This window comes from Lycorma delicatula, chromosome 1 (genome assembly GCF_047948215.1).
Source record: "Lycorma delicatula isolate Av1 chromosome 1, ASM4794821v1, whole genome shotgun sequence".
NCBI lineage: Eukaryota > Metazoa > Arthropoda > Insecta > Hemiptera > Fulgoridae > Lycorma > Lycorma delicatula.
Window position 1 is genome coordinate 199,979,035 of NC_134455.1, and position 25,463 is coordinate 200,004,497.

Consider the following 25,463-nt stretch of genomic DNA (forward strand, 5'->3'; position numbering starts at 1 on the left):
TCAACTAACCTGGAAGTACTAGCCAGAAGTGCTGGTAAGAAATGACAGATAGCTGACCCAATCCTGATGTGGAACCAGGGTAGCTGACCCAATTCGCAAAGTGATATCTGAGGAAGGAGAAATAAAAGATCACAAAATGGGAAGAAAAGGAAGAGGATGGTAATAATACTCTGATTGGGGTTGATTGTGATAGTCTAAAAATGAACATTATGTGAAAGGTAGATTTCAATATTACAAAAAAAGACATGATTAAAACAAAAAATGTAACTTTTTTGTGCCTTTCAAAATCTGTTGGTTTGGACAGTTTAAAATTTTTCTTTTTCTAACTATACATCAATCTGTGGATAATATGTTGAATAGCTTGATATTATAGGAATTATTTAGTGATTGAACCATTCATCTTTTTCTTTATAAAAAACATAAATTTATAAATTTTCCTTTATCTTTACTGAAGATATGAAATGCAATAAAATGATTTTATCACTGTGACTGATAAACAACGACTATTTTAATGCTTTGTTTTATGTATTATTTAGACTAGAAACACTGAAGACAGCTGGGATTCCTCCTGAAAAATAAATATAATAGATAAAGCCAGTCAGCTTTTATGAGAATGAAGAATGTTCTATGCAGTCTTATTTAGTTCAAAGAAGAGAATTTTGCTATATTTTCTGTATGCTGTTATATGATGTTGAGTGTAGAACTTCATCAGAAGCACTGTCAAAGAGAATTGAGGCCTTTGAGATGCAGTTCTATCAAAGATTGCTTAAGATTAGGTTTTCAATGAGAATGTACTCAAAAGACTAGATGTTTCCATACAACTAGTTAAAATTGTTAAGAGGAAAAAGCTGGAATACTTTGCTTAATCATGAGTTTCGCTCAACTATCAGCTTTCATGAGTAATATTTAATGGAAAAATCATGGAAATGGCCCGGATTAAAGAACTTAATGATTAAACAATTTAAGGCAGTTTTTCAAGCCAATCAGCTTTTCATTCCAGTCAACAGTAAACAAAGTTATAATTTCTTAGACGGTTGCTAACATTTAATGATACGATGAAGCATATGGTACAAAAAGAAGCAAGATTTGGTTTTTCGTATTGACTGGAATTAATGATGCTACTGCCTGGGCTTCTGAATGAGTGCTGAAGGATATCAGTAATACTAATCTAATTCTTTGTAGAATTCCTCAACAATATGACTTGCCACAATCTAAGATATAAATGATGATTTATTTCTTACTGAAAAATGTTACTCTATGTAAAAGTTTAATCACTGGGTAATGTTAAGATACTGGAATTTTCAGTTTACTAGTTCAACAAATTATTTTACCTCACATGGGCCACTTAAACTGCAGAGGGAAGAGAGCCTAAACAACATGTATTGATGTTTCTTTTAGAAGATTTTTAGTGTGGTTGATTGTTGTTTAGTGAGTAACTCAGCTGGTGATACTAATTTTTTGAACATAATTTTTCTGATCACTGAAAAAAATCCTATGCAAACAAGTGTTCCATCTACCACAGGATGTTTTTTCTTAGTCTGGTTTGGGTGATGTCAATCTTTCTACAGTTAATTACTTCTACCAGGTAATCAATGAAATTAGTATCAGCAATTGATATTTTTAAGTTGGAATATGTTTCTTCAGTCATATTCAGCTAGCACCAATCATTATAGAGATATTTTCTCATTCCTCTTAAGCAGATGGATTCTCCCCCTCATCAGAAGCTTCTGAATCTTTTTCATACTTAAAAAATTAAAATTCATAGAAGTCATTCATCTACTGATTTGCTTTTGTTTAACGTTAATGTATTATGTAAAATTTTCTCAAGCAATATTAATGTTGGGCAAGAACACTTTGATTTTGATGTTGCAAGGTTTCAGCCACTAGAATGTTTCAATTGGTAAGCCATTATCATGGAGGAAAACTAGTGTTAGTTCTCCATAATATTAATTTTACTGTTCATGAGCACACTGGTGTTCTAGTTGAAACTAACTGAATATTCTGCCTTAAGTTGTTAAATTATAAAACTCTTATTCTTCTGGTATATCACTCACCTCTGGGCAATTTCACAGCCTCTACGAATGGCATAGACGCTCTTTAGTGTAATTATCACTTTTGAGGTTGAATAAATCTTGTGAGTTCAAGAATATTACAGTACATAAAGATTTTAATAATAATTCTAGAGGCTAAGGATGTGTTTACAATGTTGAGATTAAAAACAATGTTAGAATCCAACTAAAACTGCATTACATTGTTTTGAAATAACATTGCTGATAATGATACAGAACTGATCATTATCAGCAAGTCTTATTTTGCAAACATCTAACTATTATTTTTAAAGTAAATTAAAATTCCAGCAAGCAGGAATTTTAAACCCAATACTTGCCAGTGAAAGTAGGATTTTATATAAAGTATCCAAAAGATTTAATGCAGTAGGTTTATTTTATTGGATGTTAAAGTGGAATGATAGTCAATTCGTCAGTAGAAAAGGTGATTAAATTATGTGTAAGTTTCTTCTTAACAAATTTCAAGTGCTCTAAAAGTTTCTCAAGCAATGCAAAGCACCATTAAAATACATAAAGATGATATGATTTTGATTAAAAAAGTGTTATTTTTATTTTTGAAAGATATTTAACAATACAGATTTTGAACCTTTTTTTAAATAAGTATAATAAATTAAAGCACTAGTATAGAGGTAAAATTATACTGAAAAAGATTTAATTATAATAATACAACTACTATTAAAGCTGCTAGAAAATCCAACTCATCTTGAAAAATGATTCATTTTTTTTTTTTATACTGTAGTATTGGTATGAAACTTATTTCTGTTAATAATGCTAACTCTCCAGATAGACATGTCTTCAATTCATTTTTCTCATATGTTGCAAACGCTTTAAATGACAGTAAATTTTAAGCACAATTCTCTGCAGTTTTTTGAAAACTGCAATTAAAAGTTAATAAGTTTTTCTTTTAAATCCACATATATTAAAGAGGTTGCTGGTCCTTCTCTGAAGGACCCTTTTAAAAAACATAATAATTCAGAAAAAACATTTTCTGAATTAATGCAAATTCTGGATTAGCAGATTAAACGGTTTTTAAGAGTTTGTGCTAAACTTTTAAAACATGTGGCTTCACAAGGCCTTCGACTGGTATGTGACTTTGACTGAAATGTGACAAGGCCTTCTAAGGAATGTGACTTCACAAGGCCTTCGACTGCATTCCACATGGGTTTTTATGATAAAAACTGCAACTATCATTCCATAAAAATGTCTTCTGTTTAGTTTTCTAAATTTGAAATTCCATAGTTGTTGGGTCTACCATTTTTAATAATGCCTTTCAGTCCTAGATAATGAATGATATGATAAACTGTGACTATCTACACTATATTTCTGATAAAACAGTTATCTCCTTAGGCAGTGCCTTAGCTACATTTTTAAGATTAGAAGTTGCAATAGATGGTGTTTAAGAGTGGTTAAGAACCAATGGCTGGCTGACTTTGAATACAAAATTCAGTCCATGATCTATTATAGAAATTGAGTTTGAGAAATCTGAGAAATTGAGTTTGATCTGTTATAGAAATTGAGAAGTAGAGTTTCAGTGAAACTCTAACTCTTCTTCTTATAATTATTCATGCAAAATTTCAGTCTCTGATAGTGTATGGTACTTTGTTGTGGAGTCAAGATGCTGTTAGCAGTCTGTTCTTATAATACAAAAAAAAGCTAAGAGCCACGGCCGATGCTGTATCATAGAATTTAATACAGACCACTATACCACTACTTGTTAAACAATATTCCAATAATAAACTATACACAACTGAAAGCAAAGTAAACATTAAACAAAAGAAGGATGAATTTCCATGCAGTTCTCATTTCCACTCCCACAACACAATAAGATATGATTTCATTTTTCTGGCCCACAAAAGGACTACATATGAAAAAACCCTAACTTCAAATGTATGGATATTGAGAATATTTTCCACATTCACCTCAAATTATGGATATCAGTGCTGTTATGTTAAAAAGGTTTTGAATACTTTTTTTAATATGTGTCCCTATATACACTCAATACAAGAGCTTCTTGGGATAATTAATAAACGGCATAATTAACTTCAATTGACTGTACAATATTTTTAATTCTAATGTGCTTTTTCATCAATTCAACCACTGTGTTTTGTGCACTTTTGCTTTGTGAAGTTCTACTCTAACTTTGATGCGCTTATTGCTCACTGCAATTATTTAGAAATTAAAAGCAATTATTATACTTAAATGACATTATCAACATAAATTTTATTACCATAAGTCAACAACATTAATATTATATTAACAAGAATAACAAAGCATTAATTAAACCTATCTTGAAATCAAATGGACACTAAAAAAAGATAAACTATTATTTTTTCATTCTTACTTACATAAGCAGCAGTAATTGCTTCTATTTCGCTATCATGTGATCGAGGTTGAGATTGATTGTAAAGTGGTTGTGCTTCTCCTCTAACACTTTCTCTTTCCCTTTCTCTTTCTCTTTCTCTATCTCTTTCAACAAGAGCTGAAATATGACAACTGACATAATTACACAAAATAACACAAGTCAAATTGAAGTTCCTAAATAAATCTCTATATACTATTAATGCAGAAATTCTTTTCAGTACTTAAAAATGTTATATCAAGAAACTTCAATTACAGTAAACAAATTAAACTGATCTATTCTTTAAAAAAAAAATCTACACTGTCTTCTTTTCATGATGATTATATGATTTCAAATAATAATTCATACAATCTATGCAATTAACTCTAACTACCTATTGCTATGTTTTTCTTCCATGCTTAGCACTTTTGCAGAGATACACAGAAAAAAAAAATATATATATACATCTGAGAAGAAAAGATTAGAAGCTTTTGAAATGTGGTGCTATAGGAGAATGTTAAAAATCAGATGGGTGGATAAAGTGACAAATGAAGAGGTATTGCGGCAAATAGATGAAGAAAGAAGTATTTGGAAAAATATAGTTAAAAGAAGAGACAGACTTATAGGCCACATACTAAGGCATCCTGGAATAGTCCCTTTAATATTGGAAGGACAGGTAGAAGGAAAAAATTGTGTAGGCAGGCCACGTTTGGAATATGTAAAACAAATTGTTAGGGATGTAGGATGTAGAGGGTATACTGAAATGAAACGACTAGCACTAGATAAGGAATCTTGGAGAGCTGCATCAAACCAGTCAAATGACTGAAGACAAAAAAAAAATATATATACATATATAGCATGGGGTGCGACCTCAGTTCTATTTTGCACCTTAACTTTAGTTCAAAGAAATTTACTAGATATTGTACATTGAAGCTATCATTTCAATTTGCACCAAAACCTTTGTCATATTTAAAGAATTTATGTAGATATTGAATATGAAAGCACGCCCCATGCTTTTCATTGTGGTCTTGCAAAAACAGACAACTTTATACATATTATTTTGTTGAAAACAAAATTATCTTCTACTTATGTTTACTGGGTAAGCCATTTTTATGGTTTTTTTAAAACATAAACATTTTTTATTTTCACTGTGGTTTTAATTTCATGACCTAACGGACCTTGAAAAAAAATAAATAACCCTCGTATAATTTTATTGCCCCAAGATTTATTTTTATTGAAAACAAAAAGCAAATTCTGCAGTGTTTTTATTACAACCATGTAAGTTAAAAGAAACAAACCAAATAAAACTTAAAAACAAAAATGATTTATCTTAACAGAGTATGGCATATGTAATAAATATGACAAAGTAATAAGTATGGCATAAAATTTAATATAATAGAATTAACAGAATGATAATCAATAAATTAAAAATTGAATTGTTCCTATGTATGCATAAACAGTTCAATGCAGATAAATTTTGTTATTCGCAAAACATATAATAAAAAAGGGGCTATTAATGATAGTGTAAACCATTTTATAAACATGATTTTAAAAAAAAACAAGTTTAAAAAAGACAGCAGTTAAAATAAATAAAGGAACATTTAAAACAAATATCTTTTTCTTTGTTGTAAAATACTCATTGTATCATACAGAAGTAATCTCATTTTATAACCTAAATTTAACTGTGGTCACTTTAATACATTCATGACAAAGCAGGGAAGCAAATTTAAAAAATGCACATTGTATCTTTTCATGTCCATACACTGTATGGTAAAACATCAAAGAAGAGTATGGCAGAAAAGTGTGAAGTGTGTTTAGTATTAAGCCTATTAATAAGGGTAGCTGTGGGGGTTTCCTATCTATTATATGGTCTGCTACATGTTGGCGCTCTCTTATTTTGCACACTCAAACAGTGCATTAATTAATAAGATATCACTTCACACTGTATCCAATCCAAAAAAAGGACACAATGAGTTATGGCAAACCTTTGAGTACTCTTGAATTAGGTGCAATATAAGTGAGATTTATACTTTTTTGTTGGAGAAAACTATTTGAGCAATGGCCTATACAAAAATACTGGAGATTAATTTATTATTCTCTAGGACTGAATCAACAACATTTTTCAAGAAATACAATGCTGAAATAATAAAAAAATATAGATAAATAAAAAGTAAACTACATTGTATCTTCCACTAAACCCTTTGACTTTGCAGTTCTTTAATGGGCTAACTTCATGTAAACTTACACCAATTACAAATTTTAAAAGAACAGTCTACCAATAATTTGCAACACATAATATAAATGTTGATAGTGAAAGAAAAGATTCAAGAGTAGTAATGGATAAAATACAAATTTAAAAACTGTTTTTGTAAAATTGTAATTTGACTAAAAGATTGGACAAACACATTAAGTTTTATTTATGAAAATCAATCAGTTTTTATTAGTTCCAGCAACATTTTTTTTTTAAGAAAGTTAAAATATTTATTACTAAATGATATCTAATTTCACACCTAAAAAGTTAAAGAAAAATTAAGAAGAAGCAATACTGATTACAAGAGAAAAACTTCCATTCATAAAAACATAAGTAAAGACATAAAGAACGGGAAAAAACAATATCAAACAAGTTACTGTATCAAACGTACCAAGTTCACCTTCATCATATTTTAATTATTCTTAAGATCTTCAAAAATCTCATATTACCATTAGGTCCATTATAGAAATTCAATTACAACTTTTATAATCATAACAGTAACAGTAAATATAACTCCAACAAATCAGCACTGCTTACAAAGCCTTCTCATTAAATCTTTTGCAGAAGCTTTACCAATAATGTCTAATGGGATTAATTAGTTTCATTATTTCACTGTTCCTTCCAAATCTCATATGACATTCTGTCACATAAAATTAACTGAGATTAATTTCATTGACATTCACCAAAGCAAATAACATTTCGTTGTGCTGTAAATTTTCAGAATTTAAAAAAGGGAATTAGGCTGTAAATAAGAGTATAATTAATTTATCTTATACTACTTGAAATTTTTAATCCTGTACTATGGAAAAAAATACATGGAATTATTTTTCAACCTGGGAAATTGTGGTCAGAAAGTCTATATGGGAAAACAAGATTTTCTTAGCATTTCATTGTGTATAAGGAAATGGATTCTGGTTCTATAGAAACTTTAAGCAATCTAGATTCTAAGTTGGATTTATCATATTACACAAATTAAGTACACAAAGATCATTACTTTAATAGTCATTTGGTTTAAAACTAAGAATCTAAGTTTAAGACTGAGCTTAATTTGAGAATAGACCAGAAGTTCAAATTAAGAATTGCAGAAAAATACTGAGTGCAACAAAAAAAAAAAACAAACATTCTTCTCATATATGTTTATAATCAACTGTTTAAAATTTTAATTTTTTAGAGCGCTTTGAGATTGCTTGATAGGATATTCTATAAAATAATTTTTTTTCCTTTTAGTGCAATAAATAAATCTTTGGAAAAAGAGAATTCAGAAAATTTTAAATAATTAATTTAATGGAATATAAATGGTAATACTAAATCTAAACCAATAACTGCTTTAAATTCATGTTTCGCTCTCAGACACTTTAAAAATGTTTTCTGTACATTAACTTTTATAGTTATTATACTGGTCAATTAAGAACTGTCAATTAACAATTGTTGGAGTTACATTCTGTTGTATAATTTCCTACTTTTCTAATCCATCAATCATTAGTGTGCTTTTGAGAAAAGAAATTAGGAACTAGTATTTGACTGAAAACACCTATTCAGTGTTCCAAGGATTTGTGTAATGACTGAGGAATTCAAATTTGACTTTAAGTAAGTAAAGAGCCTTTATAATAAATAACCTACATAAGCAATTAATAAAAATTACCTGCTCTTTCTGTGAGATAACTTCTAATATCAGATCCAGCTCGGCGGCGAGGGGCAGCTGTTAATTCCTCACGTGTAGTAGTGTAAGAAGCAGCTATCTGTAGCTCACTTTCTTCTGATGGAATGTATGATTGGTGGGTCTGCACTGATGGAGTAACATTCTGCATATCACTGTTATTCTGATTAACTTCAGGTTCAACATCAATGCATGGATTTTCAATCATCCATGTAGCTAACTGATTTATTGTAGTAGCTGCTAAATTACCAGTGCTACCAGTAGCATGGATCGCTTTTTGAACATGCTTTAAAGAAAACCCCATTTCAAGCAGAGGGGCTGTAATTGGCCAATGAGGAGGTGATGTTGAGCGTAATGTATTGTTTACTGGCTGAGCTGACACTGACGGTGTATTAGTGACAACAGTTGTTGCATTAGTTGATAGCATGTTCTGTGAAGTTGCAGTAGGTACTTTATCAGAGAAGAAGTTTAAATTAGGTGGTGCAATATAATTTATTCTTAATGGCAGTGAACTCATGCAAGTAGAAGAGGCTGAAGATGAAGGTACACCTGACATCGGTTGTGGCTGATTATGTTTAGAAACACTGTTGGTGTTTGTATATGGTGAAGTTATATCAACAGATGGTCTTTGAGCATTGGTCATAGTTCTGATACATGCTTCCATTTGAGTAATACGATACTTATGTTCAGAATTCTGACTAACATGTACACTGTATAAAACAGTAGCAACACGTTCCAACTCACTGACAGATGCAAGCCATGGTAAATCACACACTTCTATACTTTTTTCAACAAAACAGCTTAATGTATGACGAACTGCATCTTTTAGATCACAGTCATCAAGTGCTTTTTCACTTAGACCAGACTCATTATGAACTACTGTATCATCTCCTTCACTAGTCATTTTCTCTTCTTTTGGTGCAAATCCAGCCAGCGTATCATTGGGTACAAGAATCAGTTCAGCATACTGGCTAGAACTTAGTAATGCTGCTAATGTCTTCAAAGCTCCCAATTGCAGAAAGGATAGTTTTAAAGAATTAGATTCACATTCAATTAGCTTAGTGCGTGCAGCTCTAAGAGCAACAGAATCTTTGACACTGGAACATGACTGAACCTCCTTCATAGGTGACGATGAACATGTAACTGATGGTGGAGTAGCAGAGCTATCAGTACTACCACGACGTGTTATTTCACCAATTATACTGACAACCATTTGATTTGTAAGTGATTCCACACTACGAGCTTGAACTGACTTCTCACCGACTGATGATTCCTGCGTAGGTGATGATACTTTATTTATAAGAGCCCACTCTTCATTTGTCAACTTACATTTTGGGAACAGAAACTCATTGGTCAATCCAGTCAATCGTGTAAGATTCATCCATATTTCTGGAGAAACTGATGGTAGTTTGTTACAATTAAACTGAACTGGCTCACATGCCTCTAAAAGAGCAACAAGGCGATCGCTTACAGCAAGTTCTGCATCATCCCACATTACTTTTACAGAAGATAGTCCTTTTTTCAGAGAGCCTAATACAGTGGCACGACGCCCAGTCACTTTATCTACACAGATACCCCCAACTCTAAGACCCCGGTCAAGACCTCCAATCACAGCAAGAGCTGGCCAAACTTCTTTACAGAGTTGTTCTAAATCTAAGTCAGGTGATGAGTATCCATCTTCAGCTTTATCTACATGTTCTGTTGACTCAACATCATTAGTTTCAGATAACTGAATTTTTTCAGGTAAAAGTTCCTTAGCCTGATTCAAGCGTTCCAACAAGCATTCATTAATTTGAGCAGTCCAATGATCAGAACCATGCAAAGTTCTTATAAGGTAGATGTAAGCTTCAACCATAACAGCAGGTAAAGGTGCACAATCTGGGTCACCAGGCAAGAGTTCTCTGGGAGTTGTACGGACCTGCATATCAGTCATTTTTACCTTCTCACCAGGATTTGTACTATAAAACATAACACATGGATAGAGTGGATTTGATGTATCTATATCCTGAAAAGCCAGGACCGGTTCTTCACCATTTTTACCAAAACTTAATGTCTGAGCATCCATATCTAAAACAGCTATAATGCAATCACCTTGGGTAAAATTAGGTAAACAGAGTGGTAACTCCCCTCTGTGATATAAATTACCACTATAAGCTCTATACAACCACATATCTGAACTAGTTCTGTGACTGTAGTCCTTGACAGGCCAAGTTGAGACACCTACACAAGTGCCCTCATTACCTTTATGTTCCTTAACTATTATGAACTTCCACTGATAACAGCCAGCATTTGTGAATGGAGTGTTTCCTAGACCATATCCTCGACCACCAGGTCCATGAACAAGAATTTGTCCTCCTTCAACAACACAACATAAGCACTTTTCTACATCAAAACCAATATCAAGAACAGGAACATTTTCTTCACCAATCTCACTTTCAAATATTCCACTACCAATCATAGGACCAGTGAGTTTCTCTAATTGTCTATCTAATTCTGCCTCTTTCAGTAATGCATTTTTATCAGCCATAGCCTGTGGTATTACCCACATATTTGCACCTAATAATCTGAATAATTCACGAACAACTTGATCATTGTCACTATCTATCTCTCTAAAAGGTAAAACATCTGCCAGGAAATCTAATGTCAGAAGACGAGCCCTTAATGATTCAATTCTAGGTAATGAATCAGAATTCATTCCAGCAAGATTAAGAAGAAGGGTTGTCCAATTTGATTGGGAGAGAAGTACCCTTATAGTAGAACTGACAGTTAAACGGCGTATAAATGCTAAAAAATCACCAATACTTCTTTCAATTACTCTTATTTCAGAATTTGCTGGTAAGGCTACATTATTAAACTTATCCTCATTATCAGTAAACTTATCATGCTGTAATTCAAGCAGCAATTTATTTGCACTGTTAGTCTCTGGATTTAATGATTTTAATAAGGTATCAAGGTGCGAGTGTAAAGCATCTATAACAGTTTGAACAATTTTTAGATCCAATTTTTCTGTATGTAATGCACAACAAGTAGCTAATACTTCCAATAAATGAATGCTAGCTTCTGATAACACTGATGATCGTTCCACAGCTATTCCACTAGTTATATTCACAAGAACTGGAAAAATTCCACAAGAAACACAATGAGTGAGATGTTGGGGGCTGTAATTAAGACTCAAGACAAATATACATAACAGAAGTTGATGATTAGACTGATCAAAACATTCTGACTTTAAATTAAGTGATTCTATCATTATTGAAACAATATTGTTCACAGCATCACATAGTTCATTTTGAAGTGGTTTAGGAGCACCAAATGTTGGAACAGAGTGTAAATACAGAAAGCTTTTGTTAATATTTTCTTCATATAAACCCAAATATCCAGACACTAATTGCTCATACACACAGTTTAATAAAACAGATGATTCACCACTTTTAGAATCATCTGATTTTTCATTTTCTTGTTTTAATAAATACATCAGTTGTTTAAGTGCAACTAATCTAATATTTGCCTTACTTGTTGCTTGTTTCATTGCTTCAATTAATTTATGAGGAACTGCTGCCCACCCATTAGACGCTGAATTCGAAGACCTAGTCTGATGATGTTGAGAATGCTGTAGAATATTATATGGTTCTTCAAACACAAAACTGATAACAGCCACTGACAACTTTTCAACAGCTTCATAATTATTTTTCATATTATCAGATAAACTCCTATCATCCCAAAGTTGTGCAGCAGAAGTGAAATCGTGAGGAGCAGAAACAGCAGTCAACAAAAATAGAGTTTGTTCTATCAAATGTCGATAAAAACAAACAGTGCTACCTTCATTACTAGAGCCATCTAAATTAATTTTATTTGTATTTTGAGAGTTTATGTCTTCCACAACATTATCATGATTATTATTTGTAACAATTCCATCCTCCTCATTATCCCTATCTTCAGAATTTCTTCTTTCTTTTTGCTCATAGTGACATAATATTTTAGAATTAACTCTTGTTACAGTGTTATGTAAAACTAATAACATGTTGATATTACTCACAACATCATTTATAGTCAACCCAGAATGTTTAATTATTGTCACGATGATCATTTTCTGTAACAGTTCAATCCATTTGTTTTTAAATTGAAATATACTACTTTCTATATCATCTCGCTGATGCTGAACACTGGCAACTGTTTGATTTTCTTCATCTAAATTGTTGACCTTAATAACTCTATTAAAAAAATTATCCTCATTGTTGCCCTCATTATCATCAATGACAAGGCACAATAATTCATTAACAGTTAAGGGTAAATGCTTTAAAATTTCATTCTCATTTACCCTTTTTTCATTATGTTTTTTTATGTCGCTGGCAACTTTCAAATTATAAGTATCAACAACAAAATTTGATAACTGATTAAAATATGAATCAAAAAAGTTATCAAAATCCATGTAGTCTTCTAAACCATGAGAAAATAACTTATTATGAAGCCAATTTATAGTTTCATTTTCATAAGATGTATATGGCTCACCATTAATTAATTCACGCAAACACTTACCTATTAATAAACCCCAAGCCCTTTCTAGATCTACTAACCATAGCCATGAATCATGAATCGCTATCTCAACAGCAGTTGGTGTGTTAGCTTCAGATGAAATATCTAATTTTATAGGCAAAGCTCGAGCAAGAGAATCTAATGATGATATTGTTGACAACAGATAAGTAAGTAATGGTAACACCAATCTGACAGGAAGTAATAATAATGAATGAATAACATTTGACATCATAGCACCAGCTAAGGAATCATATAATAATCCATACATCAATGATGATGTTTCTGGCTTTGAAAATACAATTTCAGTAGCTTTAGTATATATTTCTTTGGCATGTGAGAGTAACGATATGACATGTCTTTCTAATAATGCAAAACTTTCTGGTGAAACATTAACAAAATCAGTATCTGTAGTCTGAACACAGTGAGCAAGCAGATGTGTATGTAACGATAACAATAAGTCATGAAGATTATTTGTTCCCATGGTATGTATTTCATCACCTCCTTGCAACTGGTTTAACCCATTCATCTGAAAAAAATTAAATATTATACTCACAAGGATTTACAATATATTTATTAAGTAAATTTTTCATAAATGCAAGTCAGATAAATTTTTGACTAACTGATATGAAAGTATATTATGAAAGAACAAAACACAAATATGAATTAAAAAAATTAATTAAATTCGTACAACACCTCATGATCTGAAATGGTTCATACAGTAAGGAACAATATTTAAGATTCTCAACAAAAAAGTTATTTGAGAAAAGTTTAACATATTTAAGTCATTCCGTATAATCAGTCAATAGGATCAGATTATCTACAGCTCTGACTAGACATAGTTTAAAATTTTGAATGAATTTAAAAATATTTTGTTATTTTGCAGTTGCAATTTCAAACTTTCCCTCACTTTAAATACTGATTAGCACTTAAAAGGCAAGGATATTTTTATTTTTAATTATATTTAACAACCTCCATTTGTTTTATTGACAAATCAATTATTTATTTATATGACAAATGTAATGCTTCTGATAACTTTTATTTGTAGCACAATACTAATAAAATAAACGTGGGTATTACCTCCATTTGAAATGTAAAATCATTTCTAACAAAGGTACACAGTATTTGAATTTCATATATTTTCTATATCTGAACTAAACAGTGAAGTCTTCTTCCACCTCTGCACATTTACCACAAACTAATCTTGTTCACACACAAAACATGACCTAACTAATGGCTTCTGGAAATTGAAGTTTATGACTATTTTGTTCATGAAGTCTGTACTGCTTTTTATGTGCATTAATATTTATGATTATTTACTTTCTGATTACTTTGTTTATGTATCGGGCAAGTCTGAGGACAGGACTGATTTTTTTTATAATTTATAAAAAAAATGTAGAGACTCTTTCACAGAAGCATTGACTGCTATGGTTATTGGCCAATAAAAAATGTCAGCAACATTCTTAACTAGCAATCTACTGGAGTCAGTTCACTGCCTTGACTATTAGCAGTTCACTCCTGATTTCTCAAAAAACTACTGCAGATAGAGTTCTGGACCCTATTTTAATTAATTTCCAGGTCAAAAACTATAAGAAATCACTTATTCTGCCCCTTAATTAATGTCCTAAAAATTTCTGTACAACTTCCTTTCACCAGGAAGTTAAAATCTGAGCAAATTCTTTCATTAGCCATAACTCGCAAACAAAGATTTAGGTCATACGTTATATGAATTTTTTCCATTATTTCATGAACACGTTATGAAATATGTAATAGAATAAGTTATTAAAATCCTGGGAGACCTTCATTGTACACCCTTTATATACAGATCACCTGCCTTGAACAATGATTTGTATCTACTTTTCATGTATGTATAACTAACTGCCTTGAACAAATTCCATAAAAAAATTGACAATTACTTAAATGCTATCCTTTTAGCACTCTTAATAATACAAAACAGCAGGGGACTTGAATAAAAATATTTTACATAAAGTGTACAGTTGCGGGTTCTTGGACACTGCTAATTCTAACTATTTATTTAAAAGTACTGTATTCAAATCCCAATAGAATAATTCTTAATTCCAGTATCTATATTGTTAATATATAAAAAACTTTCATCATATTTTTTTCCAAAGTGAGGTATTTGAAATTAATTATTTGATCACATTGTTCAAAACATTTAAATTTATATTACTCATTGTTTTCATTGTGAAATGCTGTAATCTATAAATACTATTAAACATATGTGATTATACATTCACTTTCAGTACAGAACGTACAGTAGGAAGATAAAAAATATTCAAAATAACAAGTTCTGGATCATCACTAGCATCCTTGTATTTAGTGTTATGAAATGGGAGCTGAGCAATTAAAAAAACAATAATAACTGTGTACTTAGATATGTTAAAAAATACAGAGAAACTTCATTAAGACAGCTGAAAGGTTGTATTACATAAAAAGCTCCAATTCTAAAAAGTTTAACGAATAAAGTAAAAACTACCAGGAAGAATGAAAATTTGCACAATTCCCCCAAAAAAAAACTGGCTGAACTTATGGTATACGTACTTTTTTTTTTATAGGAAACAATCAATTGATAAAAGTATCTCACTACTTAGTGAATTTTAGAAGCATGCGTAAAAATATAAATGTTAATTCAAATGTGGCTATGTTATGAGTTTCATTCTAGATCTGTATCATCTAAATGATTTGCTGTAGTCACTTCAAACAGTAAATAAAATTAGTAATCATATCATCTCCTCCAATTCTCAAAAGTGGGATGACATTAATTCTTAATTTTTAAAAATTTCTTTCTATCACACTGTAAATGCCTTGTTTGGTTCTGGTACCTTTCCTGGCCCTATGAAATTTTCTAATGTTTTCCACTTTGCAAGAAGGACACTGCAAACGATTTTAATGTTTTGACCAATTGGTATTTTCCTTCTTTTCTCTAAAAACGAATAGATACTAACTCATTCTAAAAATACACTAACACATGACAACCACTTAGCATCTATAACAGACAAGGGCATTTCTGGAGCTGTGAAAGAATTTATGCCATTGACACACCACATAACGCTGCTAGTATTTATTATAATATGAAATAATAGTTTGTTTATGGAAATCATGATTTTCTTTAAAAAAAGAAATAAGATAAGAAATGGTAAGCTCCTGGCTATGGTGGAGCAGCATAGCAATAAAGGGAAATTTTTTATGTGATAAATGTTGAGCAAGAGGGTCAAGTAGGAACCAATTTTTTTTTTACTAAACTTTTTTTTTAACAATTTTAATCTAATTACAGTATAACTTTGATGACAAAAACATTATCTGGACTAGCAGATAAATTGGAAACCAAAATTTTCAACTTAGAATTTCAATTGTTTTTCTCAATTATGCTCGTAGTACTACATAATCTTTAATGTCATCACTTGATCAAGCAGTCACAAATTAAATTAAACATCCAAATATAAATGGACGGCCTTAAGAAATAACAACACCCGGTCTAAAATTTCCTTATCATTGCCCCGAATTCATTCAATGTTTTTGGGCAATTTATATTTGAGACTCAAGGTTGCATAACTTATGCAATCCACAAGACAGTCAAGTGGCTGTTGCATCATATGCATAATTGAATGTTTTCTCCTGACATTAAAAACTCTTGCGTAACTCTCGTATGTCCCAACCACAATTGGCAGAGGACCATTATCTCTCAGCAAACTTTTCTGCAGGAGGAGTCCCGTGGCAACACAATATTTTTGATAAATCGAAGTTCATTATTAGCTGTAGCAGTCTAGTCACCTTGTCAATTTGCACGAATAGTGTGTTTCACACAATTAATAAAGTTAGATGTAGTAATACAAATTATGAAGGACGACGGTTGACATGCATCTTTAGCAGCAGAATCTGCATGTTCATTACCCGGAATTCCCACATAGCTACGGATCCAGCAGAAACTCACTTGTGTGTTGCAATGGTTCAACTCAGGAACTGCAATATAGATTTCGGTGATGATAGGATGTCTAGAATACAAATCTTCTAAAGCTTAGAAAGCAATATATGAGTAGCTGCAAATAAGGTTATTTCGATATTTTGGGTGAATAATATTCAGTCTTATTGATAACGTACAGTTCAGCAGTAAATACACTTGTAATATTAGGTAAATCAAGCATATAGGATTTCATATTAACAAATGCGCATCCAACGGTATCATTCTCTTTCGATCCATCTGTGTATATTATTACTGTGTCTGGGTTTGTTTTGGCGAGAATATGGTAAAACATTTGTTGAAAGATGATAGGTCATGTTGATTCTTTATTGTATATCGTAAGGTCAAACATAATATTTATAAGGTTGATTCTCCACGGAGGGTATGAACACGGATACATTGGAAAAATAGAAGTTGAGTCAACATTTATCAGGTATAATAAACATCAGGCACAAAAATTTACAGGTGCAGTATAATGTGGATGATCTTCATACCTTTGTAGATTAGGGTTGACAAGGACTGCATTAAAAGTCAGGTGATTCAGTTCCCCTTTAAAATGGGCAAAGTAAAATGCTAGAAGTTGGTCCCATCTATCCCAAAGTGATGATTCACCACAATCAACAAGTACACTAGTGACAGAGCTTGATCTAAAAGCCCTTGCAGCAAGATGAAGAAAAGCATGTATACGTCATCTAACATCTTCAGCACAATATGATGTGCTGAAGAATAGGCAACGCAACCATAATCTAAATGGGAATGAACTAAGGAATAATAAAAATACAACATGTATGACTAATCGGCACCCCAGCTGGTGTTGCTAAGAACTCGCAGCATATCTAGAAATTTGGAAGATATTGTTTTTAATTGTTTGATGTGTTTGATCCATGTAAGACGGCTACCAAAAAAAAAACCTAAAAACTTAACATCAGGAGAAATAAAAATTAGCGCACCGTTGAGGAAAATTTGTGGAATGAAAGGGTCTCGCAGGCATGAAAAGACTATACAGTTTGTTTTCTCAGGTAAAAAGGTGAAGCTGATAACCTTGGACCAAGCTTTAAGGTGAGATTCAGTGTTCTGTAGTAATCTTTCTGCTGTGACTGTTGAATGGGATGTAGTATATATAGGAAAATCATCAACAAACAAAGAACATGAAACATGTGGCTGCACACATTTAGTAATACTGTTGATGGCTATAGCAAACAAGGTGGCACTTAACACACTTCCTTGAAGCACTCAATCCTCAAGGTGACACTACCTGATAAAGAACTCCAACACAAACACGAAAAGTTTGGTCATTTAAGAACCCCAGATAATAAAAGCAAGCATCATATTGCCCTTAACTCTATATTCTTTAAGGGTGTTTAGAATACCTCATCACCAGGCCACGTTGTATGCCTTACTGATATCAAAAAAGATAGTAACGAGGCACTGGCGAAGTAGGAAAGCATCTTGAATAGCTGCTTCCAGTGACACTAAATTGTCAATGGAAGATCTTCCTTGGCAGAAACCACACTGTTCTGAAGATAAAAGGCCATGTCTCTCTAAGTATCATGTAAGTCTGCGGTTCACCATTTCTCCATCACTTTGCATAAAAAGCTTGTCAAGGAGATAGATAGGGAGGTAGCTTGAGGGGTAAGCTTTGTCTTTACCAAGTTCAAGTACTGGTACGACAATGGCTTCTGACTGGACTGGTGGGAGGACTTTTACAGAGAATAGACCATTATAAATACACAGTAGGTACTGTAGCACCAAACTAGGTAAGTGTGAGAGCATACTGAGATGAATGTTGTCAGGTCCAGGGGAGGTGTCATATGAATTTTAAGTGCATGTGACAACTCGTTGAATGCAAATGGAACATTAAACTCACCGACCAACAATGTTTAACAATAATATTTCCATCTGTAACTTATACCTCTAAAATTCATTAGTGTATGATGAAGTGAGAGACACCGAATAGAAACAATCACCAAGTAAATAGCCACTGCAGAAGAAGATGAAAGGAGTTCATTCCACCAAGGGACAAAAGAACTTGTAGGGTTTCCAGATGTTTGTAGAATATATCAATTAGCATTCTCAAGTACCATGGATGTAAAAGTGGTAAGTTGATCAAGGGCATCTGCATCATTGTCACATGTAATGGACTACACTACAGAAAGGCTTTATGGTAACCATTCCAACTTGCCTTTTTGACAATCCATCTCTGTAATCTTTTGTTAACTTCGCAGTCGAAACCAAAAGCAATAATAATTGGCCTGTGGTCACTGCTGTAAAATTCATCACAAACAGACCAATCAAGACAAGGTGAACTTGGTGACCATAAGGAGAGATCAGTGTTGGACAATGTACCAGATGATAAGGACATGAATAAGTATGATCCATCATTCAGTAGACGAAGGTCTAAGTCTTGTCTCACTCCTTTTATAATACAGGTTGATTCAAAGAAACGGGAAATTAAAAAAATTTTAATTTCCCGTTTAAATTAACGTTATTTAATAAGTTAATGAAAAATTTTTTTTAGAAAATGAATTTTATTTCATGTAATCGTACAAATGTTGCCATTTTAGGATACATACATTTTTGTTTATTTTTTAAAGATGACATCTTGCAGGTGACCTCCTCTTCTACGTAAACACTCATGAAGTCTTTTTGTTAAATTGTTCATGGTTTGACGTAACATCTCAACTGGAATTTCCGCAATTGCTTCTCGGATCTTTGCCTTCAGTTCTTCCGTTGTAGCAGGTCTACTGTGGAACACTTTGCTTTTAATTTTAAGGTGACCCCACAAAAAGTAATCGCAAGCTGAGAGATCAGGCGATCTGGGAGGCCATCTAATGTCACCATTTCGTGAAATGTCACGTTGTCCAAACAATCGGCGTATAGCTGCCATCGATATTCGTGCAGTATGTGACGTTGCTCCGTCTTGTTGAAACCAGGTTGTGTTAAGAATAGGTGGAAATCTCTTTTGTTATTCCACAACAAAGGTTTCAAGCATGGCTACGTAACGAGCCGACATCACTGTAATCGCAAGACCGTTGTCATCCTAAAATAAGGGCCTGTAACGCTGTAAGATGACATAGCACACCACACGGTCACTTTCTGGCTGTACAACGGACGCTGGTGTAGCTGCGTAGGATTTTCTTGTGCCCAGTATCTGAAATTTTGCTTTTAACAAATCCACTGAGGTGGAAATACGCTTCGACTGACATCCACAGTTCGTGAACAAACTCTTCGTTATCGTTTATCTTCTGAAGCATTACATTACAGAATTGTGCTCGCACAACTGCATCTTTCGGTTTCAGTTCCTGGACGATCTGCAACTTGTATGGATGGTATTGCAAGTCCTTCACTAGCATTTTTCGAACACTTGAACTATGCAATTGTAAAGATGCTGAGAGACGACGGATTGACCGATGTGGACTTCGTGTGACAGCAACTTGTAAAGCTTGAGCATTCTGTGGTGTACAGACGGTTCGCTCATGGCCTGGAGGTTTCTTTTTCATTGCCGAGCCAGTTTCCTCAAAATTAGATATCCATGTTTTAATTGCATGTGCTGATGGAACACAGTCATGCCGTCCCAGATTAAAATGACGGCGAAATTCTCTACGCGCTCCCTTCACACTGTCATTGTTTTTGTAAAACGCAATGATAGCAAATGCACGTTGCGCACCACTCCAAGGATCCGTGACAACTAAATGGCTGGTTAGGTTAGAGAGGCTGGCGCCACTTATCAGGTGGTACCAATCGCCCACGGCTACCAACACAATTTTCAAAATTTCCCGTTTCTTTGAATAACCCTGTATTTCCTGAGCAGAATGATGAGCACCAGGAATTATAGTAGACATTGAAGTCTCCTACTATTAACAACAGTGATGGGATTTGTGTGAGGAGATTTGATTTGTCTAAAGCATTGAATTCAGAGTTCGGTGAAAGACATAAATTGCACAAATACTATTTGAAGGGGGCAGAAATTTTTACAGCAACAGCAGGAATGTGGATAGCTAGTGATATCCTTGTAGCCAACACCTCACTCCACATGAAAATAATAACTCTCTCTCTTTATTGTCTACAAGACAGTCGTATCTTTCACAGAAAAAGTCACTGATGTTACTGCATCTTGTTGTAGAATCTGCATTTCTTGGAAGGACATTATTAATCGTTTATGTGCGTATGTCACCACTCATAATATCTTCAATGCGTGACCAAAGACCTCAAGCATTCCACTGGATAATGCTTATTAATAAGGGTAATTTAGATGTAGAATTACAGATAACAGTTAAATATATATGTATATATATATATATAAAATTATTGCAGCCAGAAGGAAATTTCATAATGACAAACAAATTCCCTTGGATTGGGCAGGGATAACTAGAAATATAGTTATAAAGTTAAGATTTTGTCATACAAAATAGTCTTGAATTACAAAAAATACAGAGAGTAGTAAACATTATAGGTTGCTATATGGAGTGTGAAGAGGGCTATCTGCTAAGGATGGTGAGGTTGAAAAATAATTATTGTGAAGGAGAGTACATGCAGAAGAAATATCTGAAACCAGGAATTTTTCTTATGTATGAATCAAGTCATCAAACAAGGAAAGCAAAAGCTGGCATCATTCAAATAAAAAAAAACAGCCACAGTAATGAGTTTCTTAATGAAAGCACATCATGTCACTTTCTAGGATACGTAGAAGCCAGTTGACTTTAACAACGCGTATATGCTCTTAAGGAAGGGAAGAACAATAAAAGTAACTTTCTTACAATTGGCTCCACTGCCAAGTATTCAAAGAAATCAGATTATCTTACGTTAGCAGTAGCTCTTAACATTCAAATTGGAAACGAAGTTTAAAATACCAAATTGTTCTTCAGAAAGCTTGTTTTAAATAGTAATGTCAAGGAATTAAGAGATGTATATACAACTAATAGAATTGATTAACTAAGAATGTATTCAGTTTTTGACAGAAAAAATATTCAATTTTGTTCAAATAAAGTATTAAATAAAATATAAATAATATAAATATAATATAAAATATAAATTTATATATTATAACAATAACAATATATATAATATATAAATAACAATATATATTATAACAATATTTATATATTATATATTATAAATATAATATAATATAAATAATTTTGTTCAAATAAAATATTATTTTATATTATCAAGTATCTTCAAAAATTCAAAAAATCGTACCAAATCTGAATCGATGAATTACTTTATTTAAATAGATCTTACATGTTATGAGTGAAAAATTGAAAAATGATGCTAAATGAGGAATATTACTCTTTAAGGATCTCACCATATTCAATAAAAAAAAAGCTAGTAAGCATTCCATCATCACACACCTTATATTACCAGACATATTCCATCAAATATAGAATAACGTTGCTTAGTATGACTAAAATTAAAATATAACCATACATTTTTGGAAATTACCAACAGTTGAATAAAAATTGTATTTACCAATACTATAAGCATGATGCTTCTAACTTACTGCAAAGTTAAACATACTATAGGAATACCAATCAGTTTCTATTTACAAAAAAAAAATTACAGACTGTTACATAATGATTGTGTAAAAAACAATAAAAAAAAAAAAAATAGCAAAATGCAGACATAAATTTGAAAATTAAATAATATTTTACACTTACTGTATGAAGTGTTCGACTATTCAGTAGTGTTTCCATGAGTGCTTCAGTCAACTGAAGATTACTTTTGTTATCCACCACTGAAGAAATAGCTGAGCAATTACTACTGTTTATATTATAACCTAATAATGTAGACAATGTCTGATGTTCTTCGAGGCTGGACACAATTATACCTAATAACATTCTCTGTTAACAAAACAAAAATTAAACTTGAAAAAAGATCTCTTTATTCTTTGAAAGATTATTAGTTGAAATAAAAAAAAAAGAAAATAAGTATAAGTGTTTCATTTACTGAAAAATAATAATTTATTGATTCATTTCCTTGTACATATTTTTAGAACCATTGGATTTATAGACAATGGAAATGTAATATGACGCTAATTTTTTAAATCAATACATCATGTTCCAGTTGTACCTTTAGTTCTGTTACAAGGTCTCATATGGGTGTGATCTTCCCCTCCCATGACTCACCACCCATTCTTTTACTCCTGCTACTCCACACTCGTACTCATTAATCAGCTGTGCTGCAATACTTGTAATGGTATGGAACATTAGTAAACACAGACAGTCATTAGTAAAGAAATCATCAATCATACTCATTTTATTCAAAACAAATATTTTGAATAATGAAAAAATTAAAATATGCATGGAACTTTAATAAACATGTTACAAATAAATTAATATACATATAAATAAATTAATATATATTGTATATAACTCAACTTGATCCATCAAAAGTACAGAATTAAATAAAGTAAAATGACACTCACCTTATTTTTTCATGTCTACAATAGTACTTTCGTAGTAACCCACATCATCAGTTGTAATTCTTCTCATATAATAAACTTTATATATATATATATATATATATATATATATATATATATATATATATATAAAGTTTATTATATGAGATTTAAAAATTAAATTAAAATTAAAAATTTAAAAGTGTACAGAGGTAATATAGGTCTTGAAAAGATAGATTTTAGAAAAATTATTATGAATCCAAACCAGGCAAAATTATCTTTTAGGTTTTATAAATTACATATTAAGCTTCATAATATAAGACACTTTAATAAAACTTGCCTCAGATTAAATGTAATTCCTACATATGATAGGATAAACAAAAAATCCTCAATTTAATAAATGTATATTAAAAATAAACAATTTTTTAAAAAAGTTTAGAATGAAGAAGGAAATCAAACAAGCATATTATAAAAGAAATTTGATAAATATTGAATTATATAACACACACCTTCAGTTAGTACAAATTTTAAGACATTTAATTTTTGATTTAGTATTTAAGTTAATTAAAACTAATAAATTTTAAAAAATAACTAAAAGTTTAATAACAAAAAATTTTTAATCATAACAATATTATTTACAAGATTTTGAAAATAAAATTGTTTATGACATTATTCATATTCATAAAATCTTGTTGCGGACTCATTATGTTGATGATATTTTTATTATTTATAATTCCATTATATGTGATGAACACCCCATAATTTTAAAATAGATATATATAAATTATCAATTAATTTATCTAGATGTGAGTATTGAAATTAATAAAGATAATCAAATTATTATTTCAGTATACAGAAAACCCCACAGCCAATAAAATTTCAATTTACATAAAAATCAAATCATCCTTGGTCTCACAAAATTAACACATATGCAGTCATTGTTAATACAGCGATCATTTATACACAAAATAATAATAATAAAAAATAAATTAAACATATAAATAAATAATACAAAACAAATTGCTATTCATAATGGATATAGAGACTTATTTACTGATAATATATATAAAAAACAATTTCAAAAATTAATAGTAAAACAACTCTACAACTAATAAATAATATACAAAAAATTGATTGATATACCAAAAATTATGTGTACTTAAAATGCTCATATACTGATACCACTGTTGAAAATATAACTAAAGCTTATGATAATAAATTTAAACCTGCATATAAAACAAATAATCATATAATAAAATATTTGAAAAAACAATAATCATACTGATTCATATACTTTATGTAGGATTTATAAAATAAAATCTAATTATTGTGATCACATATATATATACGTAAAACTAATATATCTTTTAAAGACAGATTTCGTAAGCATCTTATACACTATAAAAATAAAAAGTTGGGTTTCTCTAACATTGCTGACCACATCACTAATAGTAAACATTGTATTTTTGAATTGAAACTACTTTGGAAATATTAGAAATTAAAAAAGGAGATACAAAAAATAATAAAAATCCAGACATTTTGGAAAAATATTATATATATATATAAATAGGAGAAGAGATTCAACTTGATCAACTTGCAAAGCTGAGTATGAGGATGATATAAAGGTGGCAACACATTTTCAGATAAAGATGATAATACACAAATTTTAATTAGTCATATAGTATTATAGTATTGGCTGGCCAAACAAGTAGTATATTTTGTTTTTATCATATTTAATTTTATTTTATCATAATCGACATTATATTTTCATATATGTAACTTTTAATTTCAAAAATTTTAATTAATATTAATTTTTAACATTTTTTATATTTCTTTTTAAAAATCATAAATTTTTTAACTTTTTAATTTTTAATGTTAATTTAATTTTTAAATCTTATATAATAAATTGTATATATTATATATTTTAATTATCATTTTGATGAAATTTATAATTTGGTAATAAACATTTTATAAAGAAGAATTACAACTGATGATGTGGGTAGCCACGAAAGTACTATTGTAGACATTATGAAAAAATAAGATAAGTGTCATTTTACTTTTATTTAATTCTGTACTTGGGTGGATCAGGTTGAGTTATATACAATAATTATTACTACGAGATGATACGGATCATGAAAAGATAATTTAAAAAATATATATATGTATATATAAACACACATAGTCTGTAAATAAAGTAATGAGACTGGTTCAGAAAAACTTTTTATTAACAATTCAATTATAC

The 25,463-nt window shown here is 31.0% G+C and overlaps 1 protein-coding gene across 4 annotated transcripts in view; it reads right to left on the minus strand.

Annotated features, from left to right (window-relative positions):
* The window catches only part of LOC142327390 (putative E3 ubiquitin-protein ligase HERC1), a 314,426-nt gene that overhangs the window by 200,413 nt on the left and 88,550 nt on the right, over positions 1-25,463 (minus strand). For all 4 annotated transcript variants that reach the window (XM_075370430.1, XM_075370438.1, XM_075370422.1 and 1 more), the window contains exons 14-16: positions 22,479-22,661; positions 8,298-13,371; positions 4,412-4,545 (exon numbers count right to left, since the gene is read on the minus strand). In XM_075370430.1, coding sequence (XP_075226545.1) covers positions 4,412-4,545; positions 8,298-13,371; positions 22,479-22,661 — 5,391 coding nt within the window. The remainder of the gene's footprint in view (positions 1-4,411; positions 4,546-8,297; positions 13,372-22,478; positions 22,662-25,463) is intronic.